Here is a 24,933-nt window from a genome sequence, read left to right as displayed (position 1 = left end):
GAAGAAAAAAAAATTTGTCACTAGATATGGTGACAGATGTTAACCAGACTTGTGATCATTTTGCAATGTGTACAAATATTGGATCATTATTCTGTACACCTGAAACTAGTATCATATTATATGCCAATTATACCTCAATATAGTTTCTGCGTAAAAACATTAAACATAAAATTATCATTTGATCCAGAAATTCCACTCCTAGTTATATACCCAAAGAATGGGAAGCGGGGATTCAAACAGGAACTTATATACTTATGTATATGCAGTAGTATTCCTAATAGCAAAAGAAGCAACTCAGTGTCCATTAATGGGACTAAAAATGTGATCTATACATATAATGGAATATTATTCAGCCTTAAAAAGGAGTGAAACTCTCAGACATGCTGCAATATGGATTTATACTTGGAAACGTACTAAGTGAAATATGCCAATAGAAAAAGACAAATACCAGATGATTGCATGGAGATGAAATACCCGCAGCAGCCAGCCTCACAGAGACAGGAGTAGAATGGTGGTTGCCAGGGGCTGGGAGGGACAGGGACATGGCCAGTGAGTATTTAATGAATGTTAACTTTGTTCTTTCTTTTTTTTTTTTTAAACTTTGTTCTTAACAAAGCTAACAGTTTGTTCTGGAAGATGACAGGTTAGGTTCTGAAACTGGGTCGTGGTGGCCGTTGCACAAATAAGGTGAATGTATTCAATGCCATAGAACTGTCCGCTTAAAAATGGTGAAAATGGGGGGACACCTGGGTGGCTCACTGGTTGAGCATCTGCCTTTGGCTCAGGGCATGATCCTGAAGTCCCTGAATCAAGTCCTGCATTGGGCTCCCTGCATACAGCCTGCTTCTCCCTCTGCTTATGTCTCTTTCTATCTCTCTGTGTTGCTCATGAATAAATAAGAATAAAAACCTTTTAAAAAATAGTGAAAATGGGAATTTTCATTGTGTATCTTTTACACAATAATAAAAAAAATACAAATGCTGGGAGCGCAGGCCCGCAAACTGTGATTCAGTTGGGACTGAACAAGTTCTCCAGGTGAATCTGATGCGTGACTAAGTTTGAGACCCCCTGGCCTAGCTCTGCTTGTTGGCAGGAGAGCGCAGGGGAGTGGTCTCTCTGAAGGCCTTCCAGAGCTCTAGCGTGCATGCGGATCCTCTGGGGCTTCTGCTAAACTGCAGATTCTGGGTCTGGGGGGAGGCCTCAGAATTTGCGTTGCCAACAAGCTCCTGGCTGATGCTGTTACTGTGGCAGGAGCTTTGAGGATCAGTGCTCTAGAGACAACCGAGGCCTCATCTGGGTGGACGAAGGAGAGGTCTGCAAACGAGCGAGTGTGTAGTAGGAGGATTGCTCCAGGTGCAGAGTTTAGTGGTGACTAAATGGGGAGCAAGCAAGTGAGCGGGCGGGGGGGTTTGGCTGACTTGGGAACTAGCTTTCAGGTACAGCTCAGAGAAGCGGGCTTGCAGGTTAGCTAAAGGACATACAGAAGTCAGATACCAGCATGTAAAACCATGTGGATTCTCCACAAATCTGTTCAAATTTCCGGACCTTGTGTTTTATAGTCAAGGGTCCAGCCCCATGGACAGCAAATTACACTGGCTCGTTCACCTTTGATTCTCTGTGGCCTCTCTGAATCCGCCTCATCTTGCCTGGCCCACCGCAGCCCCCAGGGCTGAGTCCGTCCATCCATCTGTCTGTCCTTCCCTCCCATCACGGCCTCTCAGCAGAATGAAGTACATCAGGCTCCCCATTCCATCCAGCCCAGCGACCGCTCACCTCTCGGGGTCACTCACGCTCCCACACCGACTGCCTCGGGACAGTAAGGATAGCTGGTCCCTGGTCCCAGCAGATGCCTCACCTGTCTTAGGGGCCGAACTGAAACTCAGTCTCCGAGCAGCAGAACACCACGGGGCAGTATGGTTCTGTGGTTAAGGATCAGAATTCACCACTTCCTGTTCCTCTAACCCTGGATGAGTTACTTAATTCCCCAGAGTGCCAACCACCTTACAGGGCAGATGGAGCCTATGACACCCGCCTCCCGGGGCTGCAGTGAGGTCACACGGGCCAACGCGAGGAAAGTGCTTTGCTCAGGGCCTGGCACACAGCACAGGGCTCTGCAATGTACTGTCATGATTGGGCTCCCCTCTGCAACCTCAGGCAGGTGGCTCCGTTCTACTCCAGCCTCTGGGGACCTGTTCATCCTCTCATGCTGGTCCAACTGGGTCTGATTCGTGTTTCCTGGTGTCCAGTGGAGGGTTCTAGAACCAAGTTCTAGAAAGGACTGGATCGTCGTGCTTGCAGTTTGGGAGGTGACCTGCAGATGGCACACGCAGCCCTGGAGGAGCCCTGTCTTCCCGCCAGTGGAAGGGGCTGGGCAGTCAGCAGGTGCCTGGCCCTTCTCACTAGTCTCATTACCGCTGTTAGCCGGTTCTCCCAGCTGGATCCTGAGCGGGGGTGGGGGGCTGAGATGGAGTTTCCCCTCAGGCCAGAAGTCACCTAGGAGCACAGGCCTCTGCCCCCTTCCCTCTCGCGATGGCTATCCCCTTACCTTGCACTGGAGACACTCACGGGCCGGGCTCCTCTGTCTCCCAGATTCCCTGGGTGCTAAGGTTGTGTATGAGGAACGAGTCACTTTTTGGAAAGTGTTTCTATTAAAGGTCATGCCTCCCAGGCAGGACCTCGCTGTGGCCCAGAGGGACAGGGACAGCCCACCGGCAACCTGCACAAACCCCTCCCTCCCTCTCCAGCACTCCGGTCCCCTTCCCAGTACCTCCTCTCTGCTTCCAGAGGACAGCAGGCCCCAGACTCACCTTCCTTCCAGATTCCCGATCCACAACTCAGCCTCGACCTGAGGCACTGACCCCCCCTTTGTACTTCTTCGGTGCATGTGCTTTTCACCCCGGGGCTCCGGCCCTGGTGGAGGGAGGAGGGAGACTGTGACCTCTGGTCTCTCCTTCTCCTCTGTCTACTCAAACCTTCACTGTCCTTGGAGGCCCGGCCCACCCAGCCTCTCATGCCTTTCATCAGATACGGCCCCCCTGCCACCTGCATGAGTGCACGTTTCCTTCCACCTGGCCACCGGATTGCCAGCTCCTTCCAAACCAGGCGAGGTACCTAGTGTGCCTGCTGGCCTGATTCTCTTGTGGTGCAGTTCCATTTCCCTCCTCCATGAGCCCCTTTCACCTTTCCAGCCTCTGATGACCTCACTCCTTCTCCTTGGCCTCACCATGCCCTAAAGTTCAGCCCAGAATTTCAGGATCTGGCTGGAGCCCCAGGGCTTATAGAATCTCTCCCCTTCCCAGTTTGTAGGTACCTCTTACAGAACTTAAGTGCATACTTGTGGCTTGCCTCGCTTTGCTTCTTGGGCTACCCTGTGTTCTCCCGGAGGAGAAAAGTCAGCAGACACCTGTCCCCATATCCCCCAGACCAGGCTCCCCAGAGCTCTCAGCAAGGTTGCCCCATTTTAGAGATAAGCTGGTCCAGAGGGGCTCAGGAGCTTGCTCAAATTCACACAGCTGGCCCCCTTGAGAGGCCAGCCCAGGTCTGCAAACACAACAGGTACTCAAGGATGCAGTTGGCTAATTGAAAGCCTTTAAAAAAGTTTAACCTGCTGAGCTAAAGCCGGAACTTCTCAAAGTGTCTCCAGGAGAGATAAAGGGGCCAGGTAGAGGGGACTTTCCTTTCCACCCGCCCTCCCCACTGGCCCTTGCCAGATGGGAAAAAAGCTACCATGTAGAAACATAACCTTTATTGCACACGGCGCTGGGTTTTTTTTCATAGAAAAAGGTATTAACACATAAGCATCTGCAAATTGAAGCAACTCCTGGTTTTCTTGGAACAGTAAAATCGCATGCAGTGTCTCTGAGTCGGGATTTTGGTCTTTGTCAAAACCACCTAGACTGAAGGGAGGGTGAGTGAGTAGGAGGGAAAAGTTGCTGAATCTTCCTGCCTCTGTCTCAAAATAAGGTGAGAGAAATATATAGATATATAGCTTGTCGCTGTGTGCCTGTCTCCCTATATATGTATATATATCTCTCCACGCGTATTTTGTGGGGCCGGGGGGTTGGGTGGGGGTTGATTTGTACTGTCAAATTCTTTGTGCCCTGGCTTCATGGAGAAGAAAATAGTTTCATTTGTACAAAAGAGTTCTATGTACAAGTGTTCATGACTTGGGGGGGCGGGGCGGTTTCTTTTCGTTGTTGGTTGGTTTTTGTCTGTCAGTTTAATATAAATAATGCAGGAAAACAGCCAAGTTGGTGTGTGAGGGCCGGAGGTGCAGACGGGTCCGAGCGTAGGGCTGCTTTTCTCGCCGTGCCCCCTACACCAGGGTATAGGATTTGGAGTAGGCCCCCGCCCCCTGCTTCTGAGACCTCCCCACCCCCGATGTGCTCATCTCGAGAAGCGAGTCCCTGGAACCCCCCATTTTGGTGTGTGGGCCCCCGGCCCGCGGAGGCTCGGTGCTGGGGGCCGGAGGGGCAGCACTGGGGGCGGCAGGGGGCTCGGCAGGGGCCGGGCCGGGAGCCGGGGGGGCCGTGCCGGCTGGGGGTGCTGGCATGGCCAGAGTCCTCTGAGGTAAAGTGGCTGTGGAGGCGGCAGCAGGGGCCCCTGGATGCGGGAGGCCCAAGGGCTTGCTGGCAGGGTCCAAGGTCAGGTGGCGAGCCTGGGTGTGGTAGGTTCGAGCCAGGTTCCGGATGGAAGCCTCTCGGGGTGGGACCACGGGACAGGGCTCACGGCCGTCTGCCTTTCGGAAGAAGGCCTCCGACTTGGCATACAGGGGCAGGTTACAGTAGTCACCTGGAATCACAGAAGCAGAAAACGTTGGAGGCAGGGGCCTCTGGGAACCAGCTTGTCCATCCTACCCGACTCCCCAAGCTCTTCCCTGATCTGACCTAGGAGTCCCTGTACGAGCTAGGCAGGGAAGAGTCCAGAAAAGATCAATTACTTGACCAGATCTCTGAGCCTGCAGAGCGTCACATTTCCCTACGGGGTTACTGTGAGTACCGGATGAGATAAAGCAGGGGAAGGGCCGCAACACGGTGGCGGGCACACATGGCAGTGATTCAATAAATTGATACTTATTGCTGAATGACCGATTTGGGCTGGTCAGCTTCAGCTGGTGGACAGTTGTTTTCATTTCTGAAAACATGACTTCCTAAGAGCTCTGGCCGTTAGAAAAGTTTTCTTTACCCCGAGGAGGGGATGCTCGTCACGCCCCACGTTGAGCCTTCCGAGGACCCACACAGCAAGCGCTCCCGCCACCCTTCACTGCCTTTCCCACAGCAGCCTTCCAGATGTCTGACGTCAGCTGTATTTCCTCATCCCTCTCCTTTTTTCCAGGTGGTATGTTCCTGATTTCTTAAACCGCCTCCATATGACAGGCTTTTAGGATCTCCATGTCCTGATCCCTGGGCTCTGTGAGCATCCTTGCCTGTAAATGTGCCTCTAACCTATTGACTGTGTTAGGATCTTTCTTTACACGATCTCATTTAGTCCTTGCAGCCCCCTGGATAGGTGAATACCTGCCTACAAGAGTGCCTGGGTGGCTCAGTGGTTGAGTGTCTGCATTTGGCTCAGGTCCTGATCCCAGGGTCCTGGGATCGAGTCCTGCATTGGGCTCCCTGCAAGGAGCTTGCTTCTCCCTCTGCCCATGTCTCTGCCTCTTTCTGTGTCTCTCAGGAATGAATAAATAAAAAATCTTACCCTCCCCCCCCAAATCTGCCTACATTTTCCAAGTGAGAAAACTGAGCTTCAGAGAGATTAAGTAATTTGCCCCAATTCACCCAGCTAGAAGGGGGGCAGGGATGCCATTCAGGGCTGCTGATCTCCAGAGACCTTGTACTTTGTCACCCTGGGCTCTTCTCTAGATGACCTGAGTGCCCTGATTAGCACGGCCACTTAGCAAGGCCAGTAGCCAGCAGACTAGACCCTGCATGGTGTGACATGACAGGTGTGGTTCCAGGGTGTGGTTCCAGGGTCTGCAGATGGAACCTCACACGCCCTCTGGGTATCATACAGCTGCCCCACCAACCCTGAAGGGCATATGCTCTGGCCAGGCTCCTGGGGTCACATGGTTCCCAGTCAGGCGAGGTCACTGCCCTCATGAGGTTTGGTACCCCTGGGGCTGAGCTGCCAGGATTGCTCCTTTGGGTCTGGGACAATTTTGAATTGGCACTGAGACCGATGGCCATTGGGCAGCAGACCCCCCTAACGGCTGCCCCTCACTACTGACATAGCTGCAGAGTAAGGGAATGACCACTACGTCCTGTGACCCTGCTACGTGTCAGGCACGTACAGCCTTTCTAGTGCTTACTACGACAACGCAGAGTATGTGCTGCCATTTGCATTTTACCAAGGAGAAGATGAAGGCAGAGGGGCTGACTGGACGTGTGAAGAGGCTGAGCCAGGATATGGACCCTGATCTCCCGAGTACTTGCTCTGTGCTGCCCGCCCCCCAAGGAGCCCAGCCGGGCCGGCCGGCCCCAGTGCCCGAAGGCCGGGGCTGCAGCGGGGGAGGTGGGCCAAGCACTCACTCTTGCTGGCCCGGTGCGGGATGGGCACAGCCACGTTCTTGCCTCGGTCGGCATCCTGGGGCTTGGGCGGGGAGGCAGTGAAGCGACAAATGCCGGGCTCCGAGGGCGTGCTCATGGACGTCATGCTGTCCGCATTCTCGTTGGTGCCCGTGGTCATCTGGTCGGAGGAGCTGTCCGAGATGAAGCACTCGGTGATCTCGAACTTGGCGTGCTGTAGCTGCTCCTCCAGCTTGGCGTGCTCATAGGCCCGCGCCAGCTCCTCGTAGGTGGAAGAGGCGCTCTCGGTGGACACCATGCTGTTCCGTCCTTTGTCTGGAGACACGGAAGGCCCGGAGTTAGGAGGAAATGAGGGGGTTGTCGGGAGGAGGGTCTCCTCTGACCAGCCTGACCAGTTCCCCTACCCTTGAGCCCGGCAGTCATCTCCGCAGACCCCGCTCTGCCCCTGGGAAGGCAGCCGTGGTGACAGAAGGGGGGTCTTTGTTGAGTCAAGGGCAGAAGATTTTCCATTCTTGGAAATGGGCACCCACCCCCTGGAACACTCCACTCCTTCTCCAACAAACATCACGTGTACCATTTTCTCTGACCTCTCTTGGGACAGCAAAATGAAATCCTTGACTAAGCAGAGCTTGGCGAGCTCAAGTGTTTCTGTGCCAGCTGCACGTAAGTCAGTGGCCGGCTGGAAGCGAGAGTGACTTGTGCCCTGGACTCCACGAGCTGGTGGGTGGGACTGGGAATGTGGGAGGGGGAGCTGGCTGGTGGGGGAGCTGGAGGAGAGAGAGCACGCCTGCAGGCCACGCCTTGGGCTCACCTGTATCCTGGGAGAGGCTGGCACTGTAGCTGTCACTCTCAGTGACAGTGACACCGTGCTGGGATCCCACGGTGCGCCAGTCAGAGGTGAGGGTGCGGGCAGGTGTGGAGGCCTGGCACTTGGTCAGAGTCCACTGGCTTGAGTACCGGTTCCGGGTGCTGTGGGCTGACTTCACGTTCTTCCTGGACACTGGATCTGCCCAGAGGAAGCAAGAGCTAGTGCCTCCAGAGGGCACTCAGCCTCGGGCAGCTGGCACTTACCAGAAGGGCAGTGGGGAGCAAGGGAGGAGGCAGAGACAGCCACAGAAGCTCCCTGGGGGATGCTGGGCATGCTGCCTTTCCTGACCACACAGCTGGCCCCGGAGGAGAAGAGCAACAGTGGTGAGGTGTGGGGGCAGTGGGTGGCATCCTAGTCCTCTGCACCCACCCCATCTTTTCCTTTGGCTTGGGGAAGAATGTCACGCCCTGTCCTGCTGCCTCCATTCTTCCATGCTGCTCTGAGCCTCCCATTCCACCCCCTATCTTTTTTCACCTGTGTCCCATGCTGTGCCCAGAACACCCTGTTTGGGAGGGGGTATGTCTCCCTGGGGATAAGGCATACTGGTGCCTGGCCGGATGTCAGACATGTCGATGAGGGGTCCTGTGCTCTGGATGAGGGCTGGGTGGTGCAAGGAGACACCAGTGCAGAAACTCTGCGGGTTGACAGCTTGGCTGAACTCAGCATCCGTCACGGGGATGGTGGCTTTGTCATCTCCTGGGGGAAGAAGGACAATGGGTAGGAGTCCTTCTCTTTGGACTTCCCGAATTTCTTTTTTGTCTTTATTCAATGTTGAGATGCAGAAAGGACAGAATAATTCTTGCAGTGAGACAAAGGAGGAAGCTCAGCCCTCAAGAGAAGCTTTGGTGAGTTCTGAGGTTGCTGAGTTGTGAATGCAGCTGCTGCTAGACCCCTGGGCACTGCTGTAAGGGCTGGGGGCTGCCCTTTGTGGGCTGTGGCCTGAGGAAGACTAGGACAGGGAACTTGTGGCACCTGTCACTCACCCAGCTGCTTGATGCCCTCCTTGTCCTCGATGAGCAGCTGGACCCTGGGAATGTCAATGTGTAGCCGCGGGCCTTGGGGTGGCCCCTTCACAGGGGTGTCAAAACTTCGGTTGTTCTTGCTGTGGGGAGAAGGGTCAGAGGCGGGTGACTCAGTAGCCACAAGAGGCTGGGGGAGAGGGTGTTGCAGGACAGTGGGGGTCCTAGAAGCCTGTCCTCTGCAAGGGAGGAAACAGTGATGTGACACCTACCTTATCAACATTTCTGCAAGACTCTTTGCATCTGCAAAACAGTAGAGAGAGGGACTGGGTGAGAATGGCGTCTGAGCGGGATGCAAACTGGAAGAGGCATAGGGAACAAGGTGGGAGAATTTCCTAGACTGGGACTGGGGCTGGTCTCCTGGGAAGAAGAGGGAGAAATGAAAGGCCCTCTAAAATAGTCTAACATAGGATAAGCTCTGGCTGCTGCTGACACAAGATTTGGCTCAGGTCTGTTTTTCTTTCCTCAGATTTTTATCTAATAGGGAGGTCCTTCCCAGAGGAGAGGGTATATAAAGTGCTCCATCTGTTTCCTGAATTGACTCTAATTAAACAAGACGTCATAGCAGGCTGGGAATGGGTACCAGTGGAGGGTCTATCCTCAGTTATCTTCTGAGAAGAGAAGAGAGTGGAGGATTCAGTAGAAGTGGTCAATGGGCATCCTCAGATGACTATCAACCAAGAGGCTTTATTTCTTCCTCTTGGGTATCTGTCCCTAAAAAGTCATGGATGAATTTGGGGGTCCCTGCTTTGTCTCCAGAGAGGCCTTGAATAGGATCAGGATCTCAGGTTAGGAATTGACAAAAAAAAAAAAAAAAAAAAAAAAAGGCAGCAAGGATCTAGTTAATGTATTAGACCTCTGATGAGAATGAGAATCATAAGAATGATCTGTCAGAATGAATCTAGTTGCATGTATGTATCCAACCATTGACTCACCCATCCATCCATCATTGATCCATATATCTGTCAATCTATTCACTTCTCCCCCGACCCATCCGGTCATTCATCCAGCATCCACCCATTCAACTATCCAGCCATTCAACTATTCATCCATCTACCCAATCTTTCATACAATCATCTATTATCCATCCATTCAAATATGCATGCATCCATCCATCTACCCATCGGCCCAACCATTAATCCATTCAACCATCAATCCACCTAACTAATCATCCATCTGTCTGTCCATCCATCCACCACTCCTCCATCTACCTATCCATCCAACCACCTATCCATCCAACCATTCATTTAGCCATGCATCCAATCATCCTTCCATCCAACCATCCAGTCATCCTTCCAATCATCCAACGATTCATCCACCAACTCCTAAACACTCTAGGTAGTGTTACTAATCCCCTCTTCTGTGCTACGACTGTACTCTGGCTTCTCACATTAAACCATGAATTCTATGAGGACTAGACTATGTTTCACAAGACTATGGACTGTTCCTTCTTCATTCATCTTTGTATCTCCAATGTCCGGCAGTATCTACAATACAGTAGATGTTCAATAAATGGTATCCAAATGAGTGAATGAGCATCTGTTAAGCAACTACTAGGTGCCAGACACTGCACTAGTCCCTGGGAAAATCAAGCGAAGGAAGACCCAGTCTATGGTAGTCTATGACCCAGTCATGCCAGTCTATGGTATTGTAGATTGGGAGAGGGTGATATTCAAAATATTTAACATCTGACATGTCATAGAAGCCACACAGTCAGAACTGAGCAAGGTCCTAGAGACCACTTGCAGGTCTATGCTTTAGTGACCAGCCCCTAGAAGAATCTCAGGGATCCTGTGAAAGAGAAGGAGCATCCAGGGTAGAAGGGAGTAACAATTATTTACCAAACAAATAACATGGAAATGTTTCAATATTTTAACCAATATTGCTTTACCAGTGTGTACCTCTAAAATTCAGCCCTCGTTAGGTCAGGAACAAAGTCTTGGGTCAGGCACAGAGGAGGAAGCACTGAGAGCTAAAGATTCAGAAGGTTGGAGAAGCAGCCCTCCCTTCAATGGGACACAGGCACTCTCTCTTGTCCAGATGATGCCACAAGCCAATGAAAGGTGGCCAGTGTGGCTGAGGGTCAATACTCCCTCCCTCGAAGCCTGTAGGAAACTCGCCTACCTCGGAGACGCTTCAGCCGCTTTTCCTTCCTCTTCTTGCGAACGATGAAGAGCAGTGCCACCCCCAGGGTGGCCAGGATGACCGGGCAGCCGATGGTGAACAGCTTCTTCACATCATCTCCCTCACCTTGAGCAGACTTGATGGGAGGGATGGTACCTGAATGGGGTGAGGAAAGGAGTTGGATGTCCCTTATGAGTAAGGTCTGTTCAGAGTCCCCTGGGTGGGGTCACCTTTGAACCTCTCTTGCTGCTCTTGGATTCATTCTGACCTCCACTTCTTGGCACAAAGCCCCAATCCTCCCACTTTACTTCCCCAAATTCTACATCAGGAACAGATGAGTAGTCGTGGAGTTTTTACACTGCATCATGATACCGATGACCCCGTGGGCTTATTTTAGAATTATCCCGAAGTCTCTCAGAGAGAGTCTCCTGCCTGTTGGAGTTCAGTGGTCATTTCTAAAGGGTGGACTGATCAGCTTAGATTCCGCCATCCAGCTCGTAAAGTGGGGGAGGGGAAGTGAGATTCACAGAGAGAAGTCAGAGCAGTGGGATCCCAGGGTCTCAACACCCATGGGCGAGATCTGCTAACCTTGGGTGCCTGCACGGAGTCAGTAAGTTCTGCTGACATAGCCCTCTGCAAAGCCTGATCCATGCCTGTTTCAATGCCTCGCATAAGAGCCATCTCCTGTATGAAGCCTTCCTTGTTTGAGCCTATCCCCCTCTGATACCACCTTTATTCTGTTTCCTTAACACCTAGGGAGACTTACTTTACCTTATGGCAACTGGTCTCTATGAATTCAGCCTTCTGTGTGTCCTTAGTGTATGCGTGCACCTGTGCATGTGTGTATGCATGCGGATGTGAGTGCATGAGTGTGTGTGCATGTGTACGAAGTGCCCCATAGAGCAGACACCAGTTAGTGCTCACCAAATACCGTGTGCTCATCCACACCTCCCAGACTTCCTGGCAGTTAGAACCACATAACTAGTTCTGGACAACAGGGTGGCAGCAGAAGTGCTGAGCATCACCTCTTGGCCAAGGCAGTGAAGAACTGGGATGCCTTTTCTACCTCGCTCTTCTTGGTGACCTTGGAGGCTACACATTCAAGACGGCATAGCTAAAAGATGGTGGCCAGCCAAGCCTCACAAGATGTGACGGGAGCAAGAAGCAAATCTTTACTGGGTTAAGCCCTGCAGCTTTCCGTGTCTACCTGTTCCTGTAGCCCAGGCTATCCCATCCTGGCTAACGCACCATATTAAATGCAGAGGGTCCTCAGGGGACAGGGCCTCAGCTACCCCCCTACATCATACTCTCCATCTCTCCCAAGCAGCGGAGAGCAGGATCGCACCTTCAAAAGACCCCTCTATCTTAGTGTGATGGGTTTGCTTATCGGTCTGTATTGGCCACTGGTGCCCCTGCTCACCCGCCTGCCCCCCTACAAGTCTGCTGCTCCCTAGGCCCGCTCCTTTCCGTCGCCGGCCTTTTCCTGGGTGGCAGTCCTATTTTTTTTTTATATGTCCTCTCTTTCATGCGTCCACCTCTCTGCAGGCTCCCCGGGGACACCTCGCTGCGGCCCCAGTGCCGCCCCTCCCACCGGCCCCACTCACTGCCATCGTAGTCCAGGGTGGCGAACTGGGCGGTCTCATTGCCGCAGCCGGCGCTGTTGCAGGCCCGCATGCGCAGCTCGTACCATGTGGCCTCCCGCAGCTCGGTCAGAAAGACCTCCCCGGAGCTGTTGGCCCGCAGCCCCTGCCAGGCCCAGGTGCCCTTGGGCCGGTACTCCAGCACGATGGCTGTGATAGGGCAGCCCCCGTTGTTCCAGCCCTGCAGGTTAAGCCGAGCATGCGTGGAGTTGATGTGGGTGAACAGGTGCTGGTCTTTGCTGAAGGAGGGCTCTGGGGGGCCACAGGGAGAGAGCGAGGTTAGAGACGGAGAGGAGGGGGAGGAGGGCTCATTCATCTGCACCGGGGCCAGCCGGGGGTTCTGGGGAGCATTGGTTGGCAAAGATGGGGAGTAGGGATGCCCTGGGGAGTAGGGATGCCCCAGGGGCCAGAGGAGGAGGGGGAAGAGGGATGGACATGGAGAGAAGGCCTCAGCAAAGGAGGAAGAGACGTGGGAAGAAGGAAGATGCTGCCACCATCTGGTACCGGGTCAGGGAGGTGGGGCCTGTTTCTCCTACTGCGATGGGCGATGGGCCCGGGTGCTGTCCATGGTGGTGGGAACTAGGCTGAGTCTCTCCCTTCCCTCTCCGCCACTCCCCTGTGCCCTCCTTCCCCACCCCAACCACCTTCCATCCCCATATCCTGGGCCCATCTCTCCCCAGCTGGGTCATCGCATGGCCTCACCCCGCCCATGGGTCTTGGCCTCGATGATTTCACTGATGCGCCCGGAGCCCACGCTGTTCTTGGCTGCCAGCTTCACCTTGTACCACGTGCCACACTTGAGGCTGTCCAGCTTGAAGGACCGCTCGCCTGAGCTGATGAACACATCCTTCCATTCCTCGCTGTTGTCTACCGAGTACTGCAGCACGAAGCCTGCCCGGGAGGTTTGCCTGGCTCAGGGTGGGCAGGGCAGGGCCTGGGACACCCCAACAGGTGGCATGGGGCTGGGCTCCCCGTAGGGGCAGAGTGGGGCCTTTGGTGATGGGGAGGGGGCAGATGCAGATTGGCCAAAAAGCCACAAGGAGTTTAAAGCTCTTTCCTTAGCAGCCAAGGTGGGGAGGGGAGCAGAATACAGGGCTTTGAGGCTCAAAAGGGATCATATTTAGACCCTACTACTTACGGGGTGGGGGGGTGCTGACAGTAGGATTAGGTCACTTGGGCACTTGTCATATCCCACCCCAGACCTCCAGAATCAGAATCTGCATTCTTTAAGATCCCCTGGTGATTCATGTGCATATTCAAGGTTGAGAAGCACTATTCAGTACATTTGTTACAGATTTGGAAACTGAGGCCCAGAGAAGAAAACAGATTCCTTCAGGCTGGCACAGCTCACCAGCAGAATTGGTTTGGGCCTTCTAAAACCCAGACACCTACGCTGGTGGCTTTCTGTGGCACTTGGGTAACTTCCTTGTGGTTCCAACTGACCCCCTCTCCAACCCCCCGCCCCCCCGCCTGCCATGGGAACAAGTGGTGGGAGTGGGTAGATCCCTTCCCCTGCTCCTGGGCCCAGAATTTCTTCCCCTCTTTCCCCCTCCTCATCCAGACCCCTCTCACCTCGGATGGAGCTGCCCCCATTGTCGCCTGGAATCCAGGTCAGGGTGATGGATGAAGCGGAGGTTTTAGAGACAGTGAGGCGGGGCTGGTCCGGGGGAACTGTGTGGGGGAAAGCCACCAGCCCTCACCACAAAGGGTTAACACCGATGGTGGGAGCACGGGTGTCCCAGCTGCTACTAGGGCCCGGGCCTGGCTTTCAGGCTCTCTTCCTGGGGCCTCTCCAGCTCCTGCTCCTCTCCATCCCTCCCGCTTCCTCCTCCTCCACGTGGCACCTCCGTTCCACTAAGGGTCTGTCACTCAGGTGGCTGGGAGGCCTTCCAGGGTCTTACCTTGCACCAGAAGGTTGACAATGATGGTGTCGAAGCCCCCAGTGTTGGTGGCCGTGCACGTGTAGTAGCCTGAGTCCTCAGCCTTCACGGCACGCAGCAGCAGTGTGCCATTGGTATGGATGAGCCGGTGCCCGTCCATGGACACGGGGATGGCCGAGTCTTCACTGCAGGAGTTGGGGGGCAGAAATGGATTATGGTAAGCACCCCCTCCTCCTGTGGGCTCCCCCAGAACTAAAGGGAAACCGGGATGGAGGTAGAAGGAGGCTTGCTAGGGGGTCTGGGACTCTTGGGGTTTTACCCAGGGCTTCCTGGGGATATCCAGTAACCCTGGCCTCTTCAAGCACCCTTGGCAGCCAACAGAGGGGAGCCTGGGAGGCCAGGCCTGCATGGGAGAGCAGGAGCCATGTACTCAGCAGGGCCTCTGGTCAGCTGAAAGGAGGGGTACCCGATTCTCTTCTTCATGGCTCCTCTACTACACCCATGTCTGGGGTCCCCCATCCCTCCAGGGTCCCATGCACACCTATCCTTGGTCCACTTCACAGCTGGGGCTGGGTCACCCACTGAATTGCAAGGCAGTCGGACATCTTTCATCCAGGGGGTTGTCACGGTGCCTCCAAATGAGATGATCTTTGCTGGGGCTGCAGGGAAAGTGAACATGAAGGCCACCCCACTTCTACCCTCAACACTGTACTGGCCTGCCTTTCGTGGGGCTCTCCAAGTTTACAATTCAAGTCCCCCATCTCCTACCTGACCTCCACCCTGGGCTTGGGGCAGGGATGGGTGCAGGTACTTTCAGATGAGAGCCTCTTATTCAACAAACATTGATCAAATAAATACTTTTTATGGGCCAAGCATCAGGTGAGGCTCTGAGGAGTCACAAAATGAACAAGATCTAGTCCCTGTCCTCAAGGTGCTCATCATCCAAGAGGGGGACAGATACTTTAAAAAATATCATTACAGAGTAAAAATACTGTGATAGGGGTAGGTACACGTAACCGTGGGAGCAAATGGAGAGGAATGAACTCTGGTGGTTTAGTGGGGATGGAGGGGATGGCTGGAGAGGCTTCTGGAGTTGGAAGCTTTGACTTGAATCTTTTTTTTAAGTAGGCTCCGCACCCAGCATGGAGCCCAATGTGGGGCTTGAACTCACGACCCTGAGCTCAAGACCTGAGCTGAGATCAAGAGTCAGAGTCTCAACCGACTGAACCACCCAGTTAGAAGGCAGTGGGACATATGTGTTCTGGAGCATGAGAGAGATGACTGGGCCACAGACGCTGATGTGGGAGTCCACAGCAAGGTGACTGAGGTCACCAGGAGCTGGAATGCAGATGGACAGAGAGGAAGCAACAACACCCAGGCATGGTGGGGAGAGGAGCATCCCCAGGAGCCCCGGGGGCGCACTCAGGGGACCAGGATGCACAAGCGGCACCGTGGAAGGCAAGGCAGGCAAGGGTGATGCCAGCTACCTCACAGATCTCTGGGCTGTGGTGGCACATTAACCAAGAGCTGGTATCATCATGTGGCTGGGGTTGGTTCCCTGGATTTCGTGGTGTCTCAGGTGTGAGTGCATGTGTGTGAGTGTGAGCAGGGTGACAGCAGGGCTCGCCCCTCCTACCACATGGGGCTGCCGTAAGGACAGAAGAGGAAGACGTGTAGATGTGTTCTGGAAAGTACAGACTCTGGGGATGTGTCCTATGTAATGTCCTCAGGGAAGGGGCCAGGCTCTCCTGGGTCTCTGGGCCAGTGCCAGCTATCCTGGGGGCATCGTAGGTTCCAGGCCCCTGGGCTCCAGAAAGGATGAGCCCAGGAGAAGGGGCTGGTGGCACCTTGGAGGAGGGATAAGGGATGTTAGAAATGCTGGGGCGGGTGCCCAGGAGGAGCCCACCTCGGAGCCAGAAGGGCTAGTGCGCCATCGCCGTCATCGGGACTCTTTGGGGGCCGTGCCAGCCCTGCCTTAGTGCTTAACTGGAAAATGGAATAACCAACCCTGCTGGTAGGGTGGGGAGGCCCCCTGCAGGCTCTCCATTGGGTGCCCGTGGACTCTGAGCCTGGGGCAGGGGAGGGTTGATGCCTCTTGTGTCCCCAGAAAAGGAAGCTTGTCACCCCAGGAAGGTGGCAGGGCTGAGGCAGGCACCGCCCCATCCAAGTCCTGGTCCTTGGGCCCCAGGGCCAGACAGTCAGGTGGCTGTGGGAGGAGGCCGGCCTGAGAAGGGGACCTTCCAGTGGAGGTTGGGAGTCAGGGTAGAGGACCTGAAATTCCCGGCTGGTTGTGGCTAAATGCCCCGTGGTTGGCCCCAGGGGTGGCCCCGGGGGTGGTGCAGAGGGCAGACGAGCAGCTGTGCAAGGCTGCCTCTTTGGCATTGGGGTGGGGCCTGAGAACTGTCATTCCCTGTAAAGTGGGGGGTGCATATGCCCTGTGATACCCCTATGCCCGGGCCAGGGATTCGGTGGGGTGCTCCCTAAGAGCACACACAGTCGTGTTCACCCTTGCACACATCTAGCCCGGAGCCCTCCCTAAATGTCTGTTGCCCGAATGGATCGGCAGTCAGCGGCGCCACCTCTGCGCGAGGGGTCCAGGCTTTGAGATGAGGGGGATCCCTCTGTGGCTCTCTGCTCCGTGCAAGCAGTGAACCCTGCCAGCACTCCCTCCGAGTTGCTGAGCCTTGGGACAAACGTTCTGCTGTGAGCTGGGAGGGGGCTAATGCCCCTTCTTTCAATCCCCGGGTGGAGTTTGGAATGGGGGGACCAGGGTGCTCCGTGCCGTCCGCCCCTGGGGAGCTGTGCTGCCTGGAGCCTGTTGTGAGGCTTTCCGGGAGTCAGGGGGCAGCAGAGGTCCAGTCTTGGTGGATGCGGGAGGGAGGCAGGTGCCAGCCGGCTCCCCACAGCCAGGTCACAGAGAGAGAGGAAGGAGAGACCCCCTATTTGGGGAGAAGCAGAATTCTAGAAGGGGGCTTCCGGCCGCTTCTGTCCCTCCGGCCCCGGCTGCTCACCCTTGCCCGCAGGCTCAATGGTGACCTTCTCACTGCTGTTGCCCCGGCCAGCAGAGGTGACAGCGGCCACCCACAGCAGGTACTGCTGCCCGCGGTTCAGGTGCGCAATCCGGTAGAAGAGCTGCTCTGGACTCGTCTCGTACTCGCTGGGAGCCTGCGGGAGAGAGGCAAAGAAGTGCTAAGACCCCAGCTTCTGGGCCTCCAGCCTGTAACCCCAGCCTTCCTCGGGGACCTGGGCTCAGCGTAGGGGGTGGCCCAGTCCGGGGGGTGGCGGGATGGGGTGGCTGCCTCATTTGCCCTTTCTGGTTTAGGAGCAGAGTTTGTACCAGGCCTGGCCCTGGGGGCTCATGGGTCAGGCCCTGGGGTGTGGCTGGGCCAGCCTCAGTTTACCTCTTTGACTGATCCAGATGCTGGCAAATGCGGCTCCAGGCTAGGGAATGTGAGTGTTTTGGGTGAGTGATGGAGGGAGTCAGGAGAAGGGGGAATGGAGGAAGGAGGGTCCCAGGAAGACCCTGACAAAAGGGAGGCTCTGGGAAGAAGCTAAATTATCGCATTTGCCATATTAGGGTTGTAGACACGCTCCCCAGACTGTGCGGGCTCTGCTGGCTAATTACCACTCCTTCCTTCTTCTGCGGGAGCAAACCGTCCGGGGGAGGGTGGGGTGGGAGAGGCAACTCTGGAAGCTTCACTGGGCAACACTTTATTTATGATTATTAGTGGTATAGATCACCGTATGTATTTGTAGGTTATATAAATCTATAAATTTTTTTTTAACCAAATGACAGTTTTGACAAGTTGCCAACAAAACAATATCGGATCCCAGTGGTTTTACCAGTTGCTTTGATGAAAAGATTATGTTGCCTTGGAAACCAGAGGCTCAGATATTGAAATGAATTTGAGAAGGAGCTTTTGATAAGCGCTAGTTTGCAGACCTCCTGTCAGCCCCTTCCCTGGTCCAGGCGGGATGGGGCGGACTTTCATTTTATTTTATTTTTTGGTCAGCCGCGGGGAAGGGAAAGGAGGACAGTACTAGGGCCTCTTTGAAATCAGGGCAGAAGTCTAGGGAGGGAGAGGAGCCCCTGGAACAGATGGGGGGCCCTGAGGCCAGAGGGAGCTAATAATTAGTTATCTCTGCAGTCACAGGATCTTGCGCGTGCACACACACACACGCACACGCTCACGTGCACATGGACATGTAGATGCATTCATGCACATGCTGAGGGACAGACCTACAGACAGAGATGGTGTTAAAGAGGGGCATTCTCTATATCCCATGGGAGGGCTGAGGGGCCCAATGACTTACAACAGGAAAAAACCTCCTTTCTGGCCCCAGGCCACCTGCAGGCAAATGTTAGGGAAGAGGCACGGGCATTCCCTCAAAACACACAGAGCTCCTGGCAAACTGCTCCTCCTGCCTCCCTCATGGAGATTTGGCCTTGACCCAGGAAGTCCCTGCTGTGACAGGTGCAAGAGCCGCCCTGAGCCCTGGTAGTTGGGAAGTCTTTTCAGGCAGCAGCACCCAGGGGACGGTGTGTGTATGTGTAGTTCCTATCTGTGTATGAGATAAGTGGCTTCCACACCCTGCCTGCCCTTCTTACTAGGTGTATGTCCCATAGGTCATATAACTTTCTTTCTCAAGGTTCCCGGGGCCTCAGCTTTCTATCCTGTGAACTTAAAAGCAACACAGCTCTGCTTACCGTGTGTGGTTACAGAGAGCCACGAATGAGGCAAGGGGTGGGTGAGTCCTTTGTAGACTGGGGCATGTTCTTCTCCTGGCTCATTGTTCTGTGAGGACTGAGGTGTGCACGTGCATGTGTAGAGAAAAGTTGAGTGTACTTGTGTGTCAGTGTGTACCTGAGTGTACATTTGTGTCCACACAGGGCAGGAAAGGTTTGGCTTCCCTCTGAAGGTGTTAGAATCATATCCAGATCCTGAGGTTTTCCTTTTAACCCGGACTCCCCAAGAATCTCCTGAAATCATTTTTAAAAACACATAACCATACTCCCAAATAAAGTCCCAGTGAATCAAAGGTTAGAAAGAAAAAGGGAGAACTATGAAAATATTTGTCTTTCTCATCATAAGAATGAAGGCAAAAATCATAAATGGAAATGATTTGTAAGTTTGAATTCTATAAAAACAAAACCTATGGCACACCAAAAATAGTTTCAAAAGGCAAGCAGTGAACCAGGGAAAAAGCCTGCAACCAATATGATTTAAAAATAGTTATTATCCTTATATGTAAAGAGCACTCACAAATCAATAAGACAAAAAACCAGGACTCACCCAAATGAAAAGTGGATAAAGGACATGAATTGACAATTACCCAAAGAAAAAAAAAGAAACCTAGCCAATAAACATATAACAACAATCAACTTAACTAATAAAATACCTAAAACAGGACAGCTTTTTTCAAATCCATCTGGCAAAAATGAAATATGTATAAAACCTTGGATTGGCATCAGCTAATCCCAGTAAATAAGAATGTACTTTTAATGCTGGTGGAAGTATAACTTGGTTCTAACTTTCTGAGGGGTAATTTACAAGCATATATGTACATCTTAAGAATATCCATACTTTTTGTGCCCCAGAAATTCCTATGGAAATTTACCCTAAGTAAGTAATAAAACAGGTGCATAAAGACTTTTAGAATGTTCAATGAAGTATTATTTATAATATTGAATGCGGAAAATAGATTAAATATGGAATGAGGGCACTGGTTAAATGGATTATATATATACAGGCATTCATGAACATGTTTGAAAAGAGTATTTGGTGGTGTGGGAAAGTGCCTACATACATTACTTGAAAAACACAGATTATATGACATTATGTAAAATTTCATTTTCATTTTATTAAAAAAACCCATAATATGTGTACAGATCAAAAACTGGAAGGCTATATACCAAAACATTGCCAATGTTTACCTTTAGGGAATGAGTACAGTAATTTTTGCTTTCCCCTCTATTCCTTTGTATATTTGCCGAATTTTCTACAATTATTTTGATAATCAGAGGAAAACAACAAATGTATTAAAATGTTGGGTAATTAAAAAAAAAAGAAAATGTTGGGTAAAATTTCTAATGGAACTAAATGCAGCTCTGGCTGCCCCCTGGGGTGTCACTTCTGGAAGCCAGATGCAGTTCCCATTTATTCCGAGGATCGCACACATGCGTGTTCCTACGCTCTAGTATGTATGCACACGTTAAGACTCATGTGCGTTGCCTCTGACCTCACACTCATACCCACAGCTTTGCAGTGTCACACACATGCATGTATCCTCTAGGGCTCTTTCGGAAGTGAATTGTAACGCAGTGTTTGGAATTTGGAGTATATTTGTGCAAAGAGATAACATCAGACAGTCGCATGTGGTGGTCAGGCCCCTGGGTCCCTCACTGAGGCATTCCCTGCCCCACAAGGTGGCTGAGCTGAAGTTCTCATCACACCAGCACACTGGCCTCTTGTGTGACACTGACCCCTGGGGACACTCCCCAGGAGAGAGGATATGAAGAGAAACGCGGGGGACCCTGGGAGCTCTGTTCTGGGTCCTGGGAGAGAAGGCCCCGGCCGGTTGACTGGGGATTCCTGAAGCCTGAGTTAATGAGGAGGCTTTGTTGTCGGAGGGCGAGCTGACTGCCCTGAAGCCACTCTTGGAATGAGTCCCCTCTCCCAACAGTTCATGAAGGGAAACCTGCCCAATGTCTAAGGCTTTACATTTGTCAGGCTGCTGGTAATTCATTCATCAAAACATGTATTTAGTGACAATGATGTTGCAGGCACAGTGCTCGGTAGCTGGGGACCCAGAGATGAAAAGATGCTAACCCTGTCCTCACGGGTGCCACGGACCAGTGTGGGAGACAGCGACGTGAACAGCTAGTTGCTATCTGATGCAGTCAGTGTATGACAGAGGATGAAGAGCATGCCACGGCAGGGTCAGCAGGGGCAGGGGTGTGAGCTGTGAAGAGGCACAGCGGGCGTCCAGAATGGTGACGAGCTTAGAATGTCTGTGTGTGTGTGTGTGTGTGTGTGCGCATGTGTGTGCATGGGGTCAGGGGACAGGGACAGACAGCATGGCTAAAACGCTGACTGGAAAACTGGCACAACCACCCAACAACGGCAGCGCGTTCTCAACTGGACATGTGCAGACCCCACGGCTCAGCAGCTCCTCTCCTGGGTGGGTACACACTCAACAGGCACGCACGTCTACGTGCACTGGGAGACACATGTGAAGATGCGCACAGCAGCGCCGTATGTAACAGCTCTAAACTGAAAACTACCCAAATGCCTGTCAATGGGTAACGAACTGGGTAAAACAATTCTATATACGTGCACAGCGGAAGCCTACGCGGGAGTGACAGTGGACGACCTACAACCACACACAACAGTATGGATCAAATTCACAAATTCAACATAACATTGAGTGAAAGAAGCCAGATAAATGGCACAACTTCACTTACATAACACACAAAAAGAGGCAACACTAATCTGAGGTCATGGTGGTTGTCACCGGGGCAGGGGGAGGGTGGTGACCAGAAGGGGCACGAGGAGGTCCTTTCTCTGGGGTGTTGTAATGTCACGTTCCCTGCTCTGGGCCTGCCTGCCCAGTGTGCCGTGAAAGTTCGTGGAGCCGTGCGCTCCCGATAGGTGCACTTTTCTGCATAGGGGCTGTGAGGATGGATGGGAGGACACTGAAAAAGTCACTGAAAAAGACATTTCTGGGCTTCCCCTTTGGTAATAGAACTCTGGCCTCCCTGGCGTGGAGCCGGGCCACCTACGGCTCAGACGGTAATTCAGAAAGACCACAGGAAAGCCGAGCAGAGGAGGAGATGGCACAATTACGGAGCAATTTCAGGGCAGCGTTCCCTGCTGCCGGGAGCTCATCTGCAGATGCGTGGGCTGCTGTCCCATCACCAGCTGCCGGTGGAGGGAGAGGCGGCCTCCTCCCGCGCCTCGCTCCCCGCCCGAGATGTCCTGAGCACATGGCCCGGATCGTACTCTGGGCCCGTCGGCCTCCCCCTAGACTGGACACCACCCTGAGGACAGGTTCACCTGCTCGCGAGACTAGAACAGGTGTGCTCCAGAGTAGTCACCCAGCAGAACTCGGTGGCTGAGTGGAGGGGGATCATTAGGGAATGCAGAGGGAAGGATGCACATGGGTGCACACACTGCACCCACCCTCATGGTCTCTTCATGCTCCGTGGGGCCCCTCTGAGCAGCTCGGCCCCTGGGGCCTGCTCCAGAGCTTCCTCGGCCACCCAGACCTGAGGAGCGGAGGCCTTGGTTTCCTCTCATGTCTGCTTGGTTGTGACCCCTGACTCAGTGAAGCCTCCAGAGCTTGTGACAACCTTGCAGCCTCTAGAACAGAGGACTGACCCAAAATGGACACCAGTAAGGCTTCAGCTACTCTTGGGTGGCCAACCCCGTTCTGATCCATGAATTCAGGTAGAAACACAGATATAAGTACCCCCTGGTTTGGCCTGGAAGCCCGTGAGAACTTTTCCCTTTCTCCTATCTCCCTCCTCATTCAACTCTGGGCCTACTTACCGGCTGGCCAGACCCCGGGCTGGAGCAGAAGATGGTGTACTTGCGGATCACCCCATTGGGCTTGGTTGGGGGGAGCCAAGACACGACCACGCTGCTGGCGGACGAAGGGACGGCTTTAATGCCGGCAGGAGGACCTGGAACTGAGTAGAGAGAAGGCCAGGTCAGTTCAGAGAAGGGAGCTCAGGGATGCCTGGGTGGCTCAGTGGTTCAGTGCCTGTCTTTGGCTCAGGAGGTGATCCTGGAGTCCGGTGATTGAGTCCCACATCGGGCTCCCTGAATGGAGCCTGCTTCTCCCTCTGCCTGTGTCTCTGCCTTTCTCTCTCTCTCTGTGTCTCTCATAAATAAATAAATAAAATCTTTCTAAAAATTTTAAAACAAAAGAGGAAGGAAAAAAAAAGAGGAAGGAGCTCAGCCTTTGGGAAAGAATGACAGGGTGAGGTGAGGCAGAGCAAATCTGGGAGAGCTTCCTGGGGGAGGTATGCTTGAGCTGTGCTTTAAAGGGGGAAGTTCCAGCAGGTGAGGAGGAAGGTGATCATTTTGGACTTGTAACAAAGTCTCTGAGATGGAGGCAGTGGGAATGACCAGCTTTAAAACTATTTGGCCAGAACCAAGGACTCAGGATACTCAAAGAGAATCGGAACCCATGGGGAAATCACCTTGATTCCTACAACCTTAACTTGCTTCCTGCCTCAATGCTTGACTTGTTTGTATGGATGTTGGCCAAACAAATATACTGGTCACTTTGCCCTTTGGCCTATGAGCTCCTCGAGGCCGGGGGCTCCAGAGACAGAGTGGGCCTCCTCTGGAGGGTCAGGGGCTGGTGGTCAGCCAATGAGTGACTGGGTTTCCTGTCTTGTGCCCAGGGCACCGGCCCTGGACTGCTGGCTAAGCCGTTTCTGTTCTCAGGAGGGAAAGTCTACTTGAGAATTGGCTGGGAAATTCATCCTAAGGGGATCCCAGTTCCTGTGGATTCTGTCCTACTGCTCCCACCTCTGCGCCTGCCTGGTCCCACTGGGTCCCCTGGGTGCTGCTTGGGAGCCTGGAAACTTCTATTTTCAGCCCCCCCTTTGTCTCTCCCTTGCATTGCTGTGTATTTGTCTTCCCTCCTGGGAGCTTTATGTTCCTCTGAGGATGGTGATGGCAACCTCCTCAACTCATTTACCTCCTGAGCCTCCATTTCCCCATCTATATGATGTAAAAACATATAGTGATGGTTAGCCCTAATTAAAATAAAAGCACCTGGCACACGCCTGACATATAGAAGACACTCAATAAATGGTGATGATTATAAATTTTTTTTGCATTCGTTGTCTCAACTCTGAGCTTCTAGCACCTACTACAATTTTTTTTTTTGTTAAAAATCTAGTAAGTGGTCAACAGTTCTAGTCACATAAAATAATGATCCATCATCACTATCCATCCAGGGGCCTGAGCCCTCCCCCCACAGCCATAGCCCTGTCATCTGCCCCTGCTAGTGTCTCTGTAGCTGTGGAGTGCAGGGGGCCATGGTGGGGTCGGGGATGGGGCCCTGGGGCAGGTGCACTAACTGTCGCATTCAGATCTCTTCTGTGTTTGCATACTTTCTTTCTCAGCAGTTCTTGAGAGAGGTATGTTGAAATCTCTCCCATGATTGTGGATTTGTCTATTTTTGTAGTCCTGAGATTATGTTATTAGGTCCACACCAAGTTTGGAACTGTTTTATTTGACTACTAAGTTGGGTCTTCTATTGTAACAGTGTCCTTCTGTATCTCTGATGATATTGTCTGCCTTAGAGTGTACTGCGTCCCTATGATGGTCCAGTTTCCTCTCAGATTTATGTGGTATACCTTCTATGTATCCTTTCACACTGAACCTTTCTGTACCTTTGTGTTTTAGGTGTTTCCTATAAATAGCACACGTTTGGGTTTTGTTTCACTGCTAGCTAGTCCGACAGTCTTTATCTTTTAATTGAATAATTTAGTCAATTTATCATTAATGCAATTACTTAAATATTTAAACTCGGGTTTAAATACCTCATGTTACTAAATACTTTCGGTTGTCCCACCTATTCTGTTTTCCTTTTTATTTCTTTTTTGTGTTTTTGGATTGAGTATTTAAAAAAACCTTATTTTCCCCTCTCTATTAGTTGGTTATTAGACAGCCTTTCACTACTTTTGGGGGTTATTCAATGTGAATCTTTAGCTTACCAAAGTCTAACATCATTAATTGGTATTTTTTTTCTCAGACAATGCAAGGGATTTAGAACTTCCATTTACCCTCTCCCAACTTATATGCCATTGTTGTATATTTTAATCATGTGAATATTTTAGATCCTCCCCCAAGATAA

The 24,933-nt window shown here is 52.5% G+C and overlaps 1 protein-coding gene across 1 annotated transcript in view; it reads right to left on the bottom strand.

Moving 5' to 3' along the window:
• Window positions 1–3,730: 3,730 nt before the first annotated feature.
• Window positions 3,731–24,933, bottom strand: part of DSCAML1 (DS cell adhesion molecule like 1) — a 344,526-nt gene continuing 323,323 nt past the window's right edge. The window contains 14 exon segments of the mRNA XM_025465371.3: window positions 3,731–4,791; window positions 6,528–6,839; window positions 7,336–7,530; window positions 7,936–8,088; window positions 8,376–8,494; window positions 8,624–8,654; window positions 10,536–10,691; window positions 12,140–12,427; window positions 12,878–13,066; window positions 13,748–13,846; window positions 14,077–14,240; window positions 14,597–14,714; window positions 17,067–17,220; window positions 22,608–22,747. Of these exon segments, the coding sequence (XP_025321156.1) occupies window positions 4,316–4,791; window positions 6,528–6,839; window positions 7,336–7,530; window positions 7,936–8,088; window positions 8,376–8,494; window positions 8,624–8,654; window positions 10,536–10,691; window positions 12,140–12,427; window positions 12,878–13,066; window positions 13,748–13,846; window positions 14,077–14,240; window positions 14,597–14,714; window positions 17,067–17,220; window positions 22,608–22,747 (2,594 nt within the window). The 3' untranslated portion in view covers window positions 3,731–4,315.

Source organism: Canis lupus, chromosome 5 (genome assembly GCF_003254725.2).
Source record: "Canis lupus dingo isolate Sandy chromosome 5, ASM325472v2, whole genome shotgun sequence".
Lineage (NCBI taxonomy): Eukaryota > Metazoa > Chordata > Mammalia > Carnivora > Canidae > Canis > Canis lupus.
Note: the sequence above shows the minus strand (reverse complement) of the source record. Positions and strands in the feature narration are given on the sequence as shown.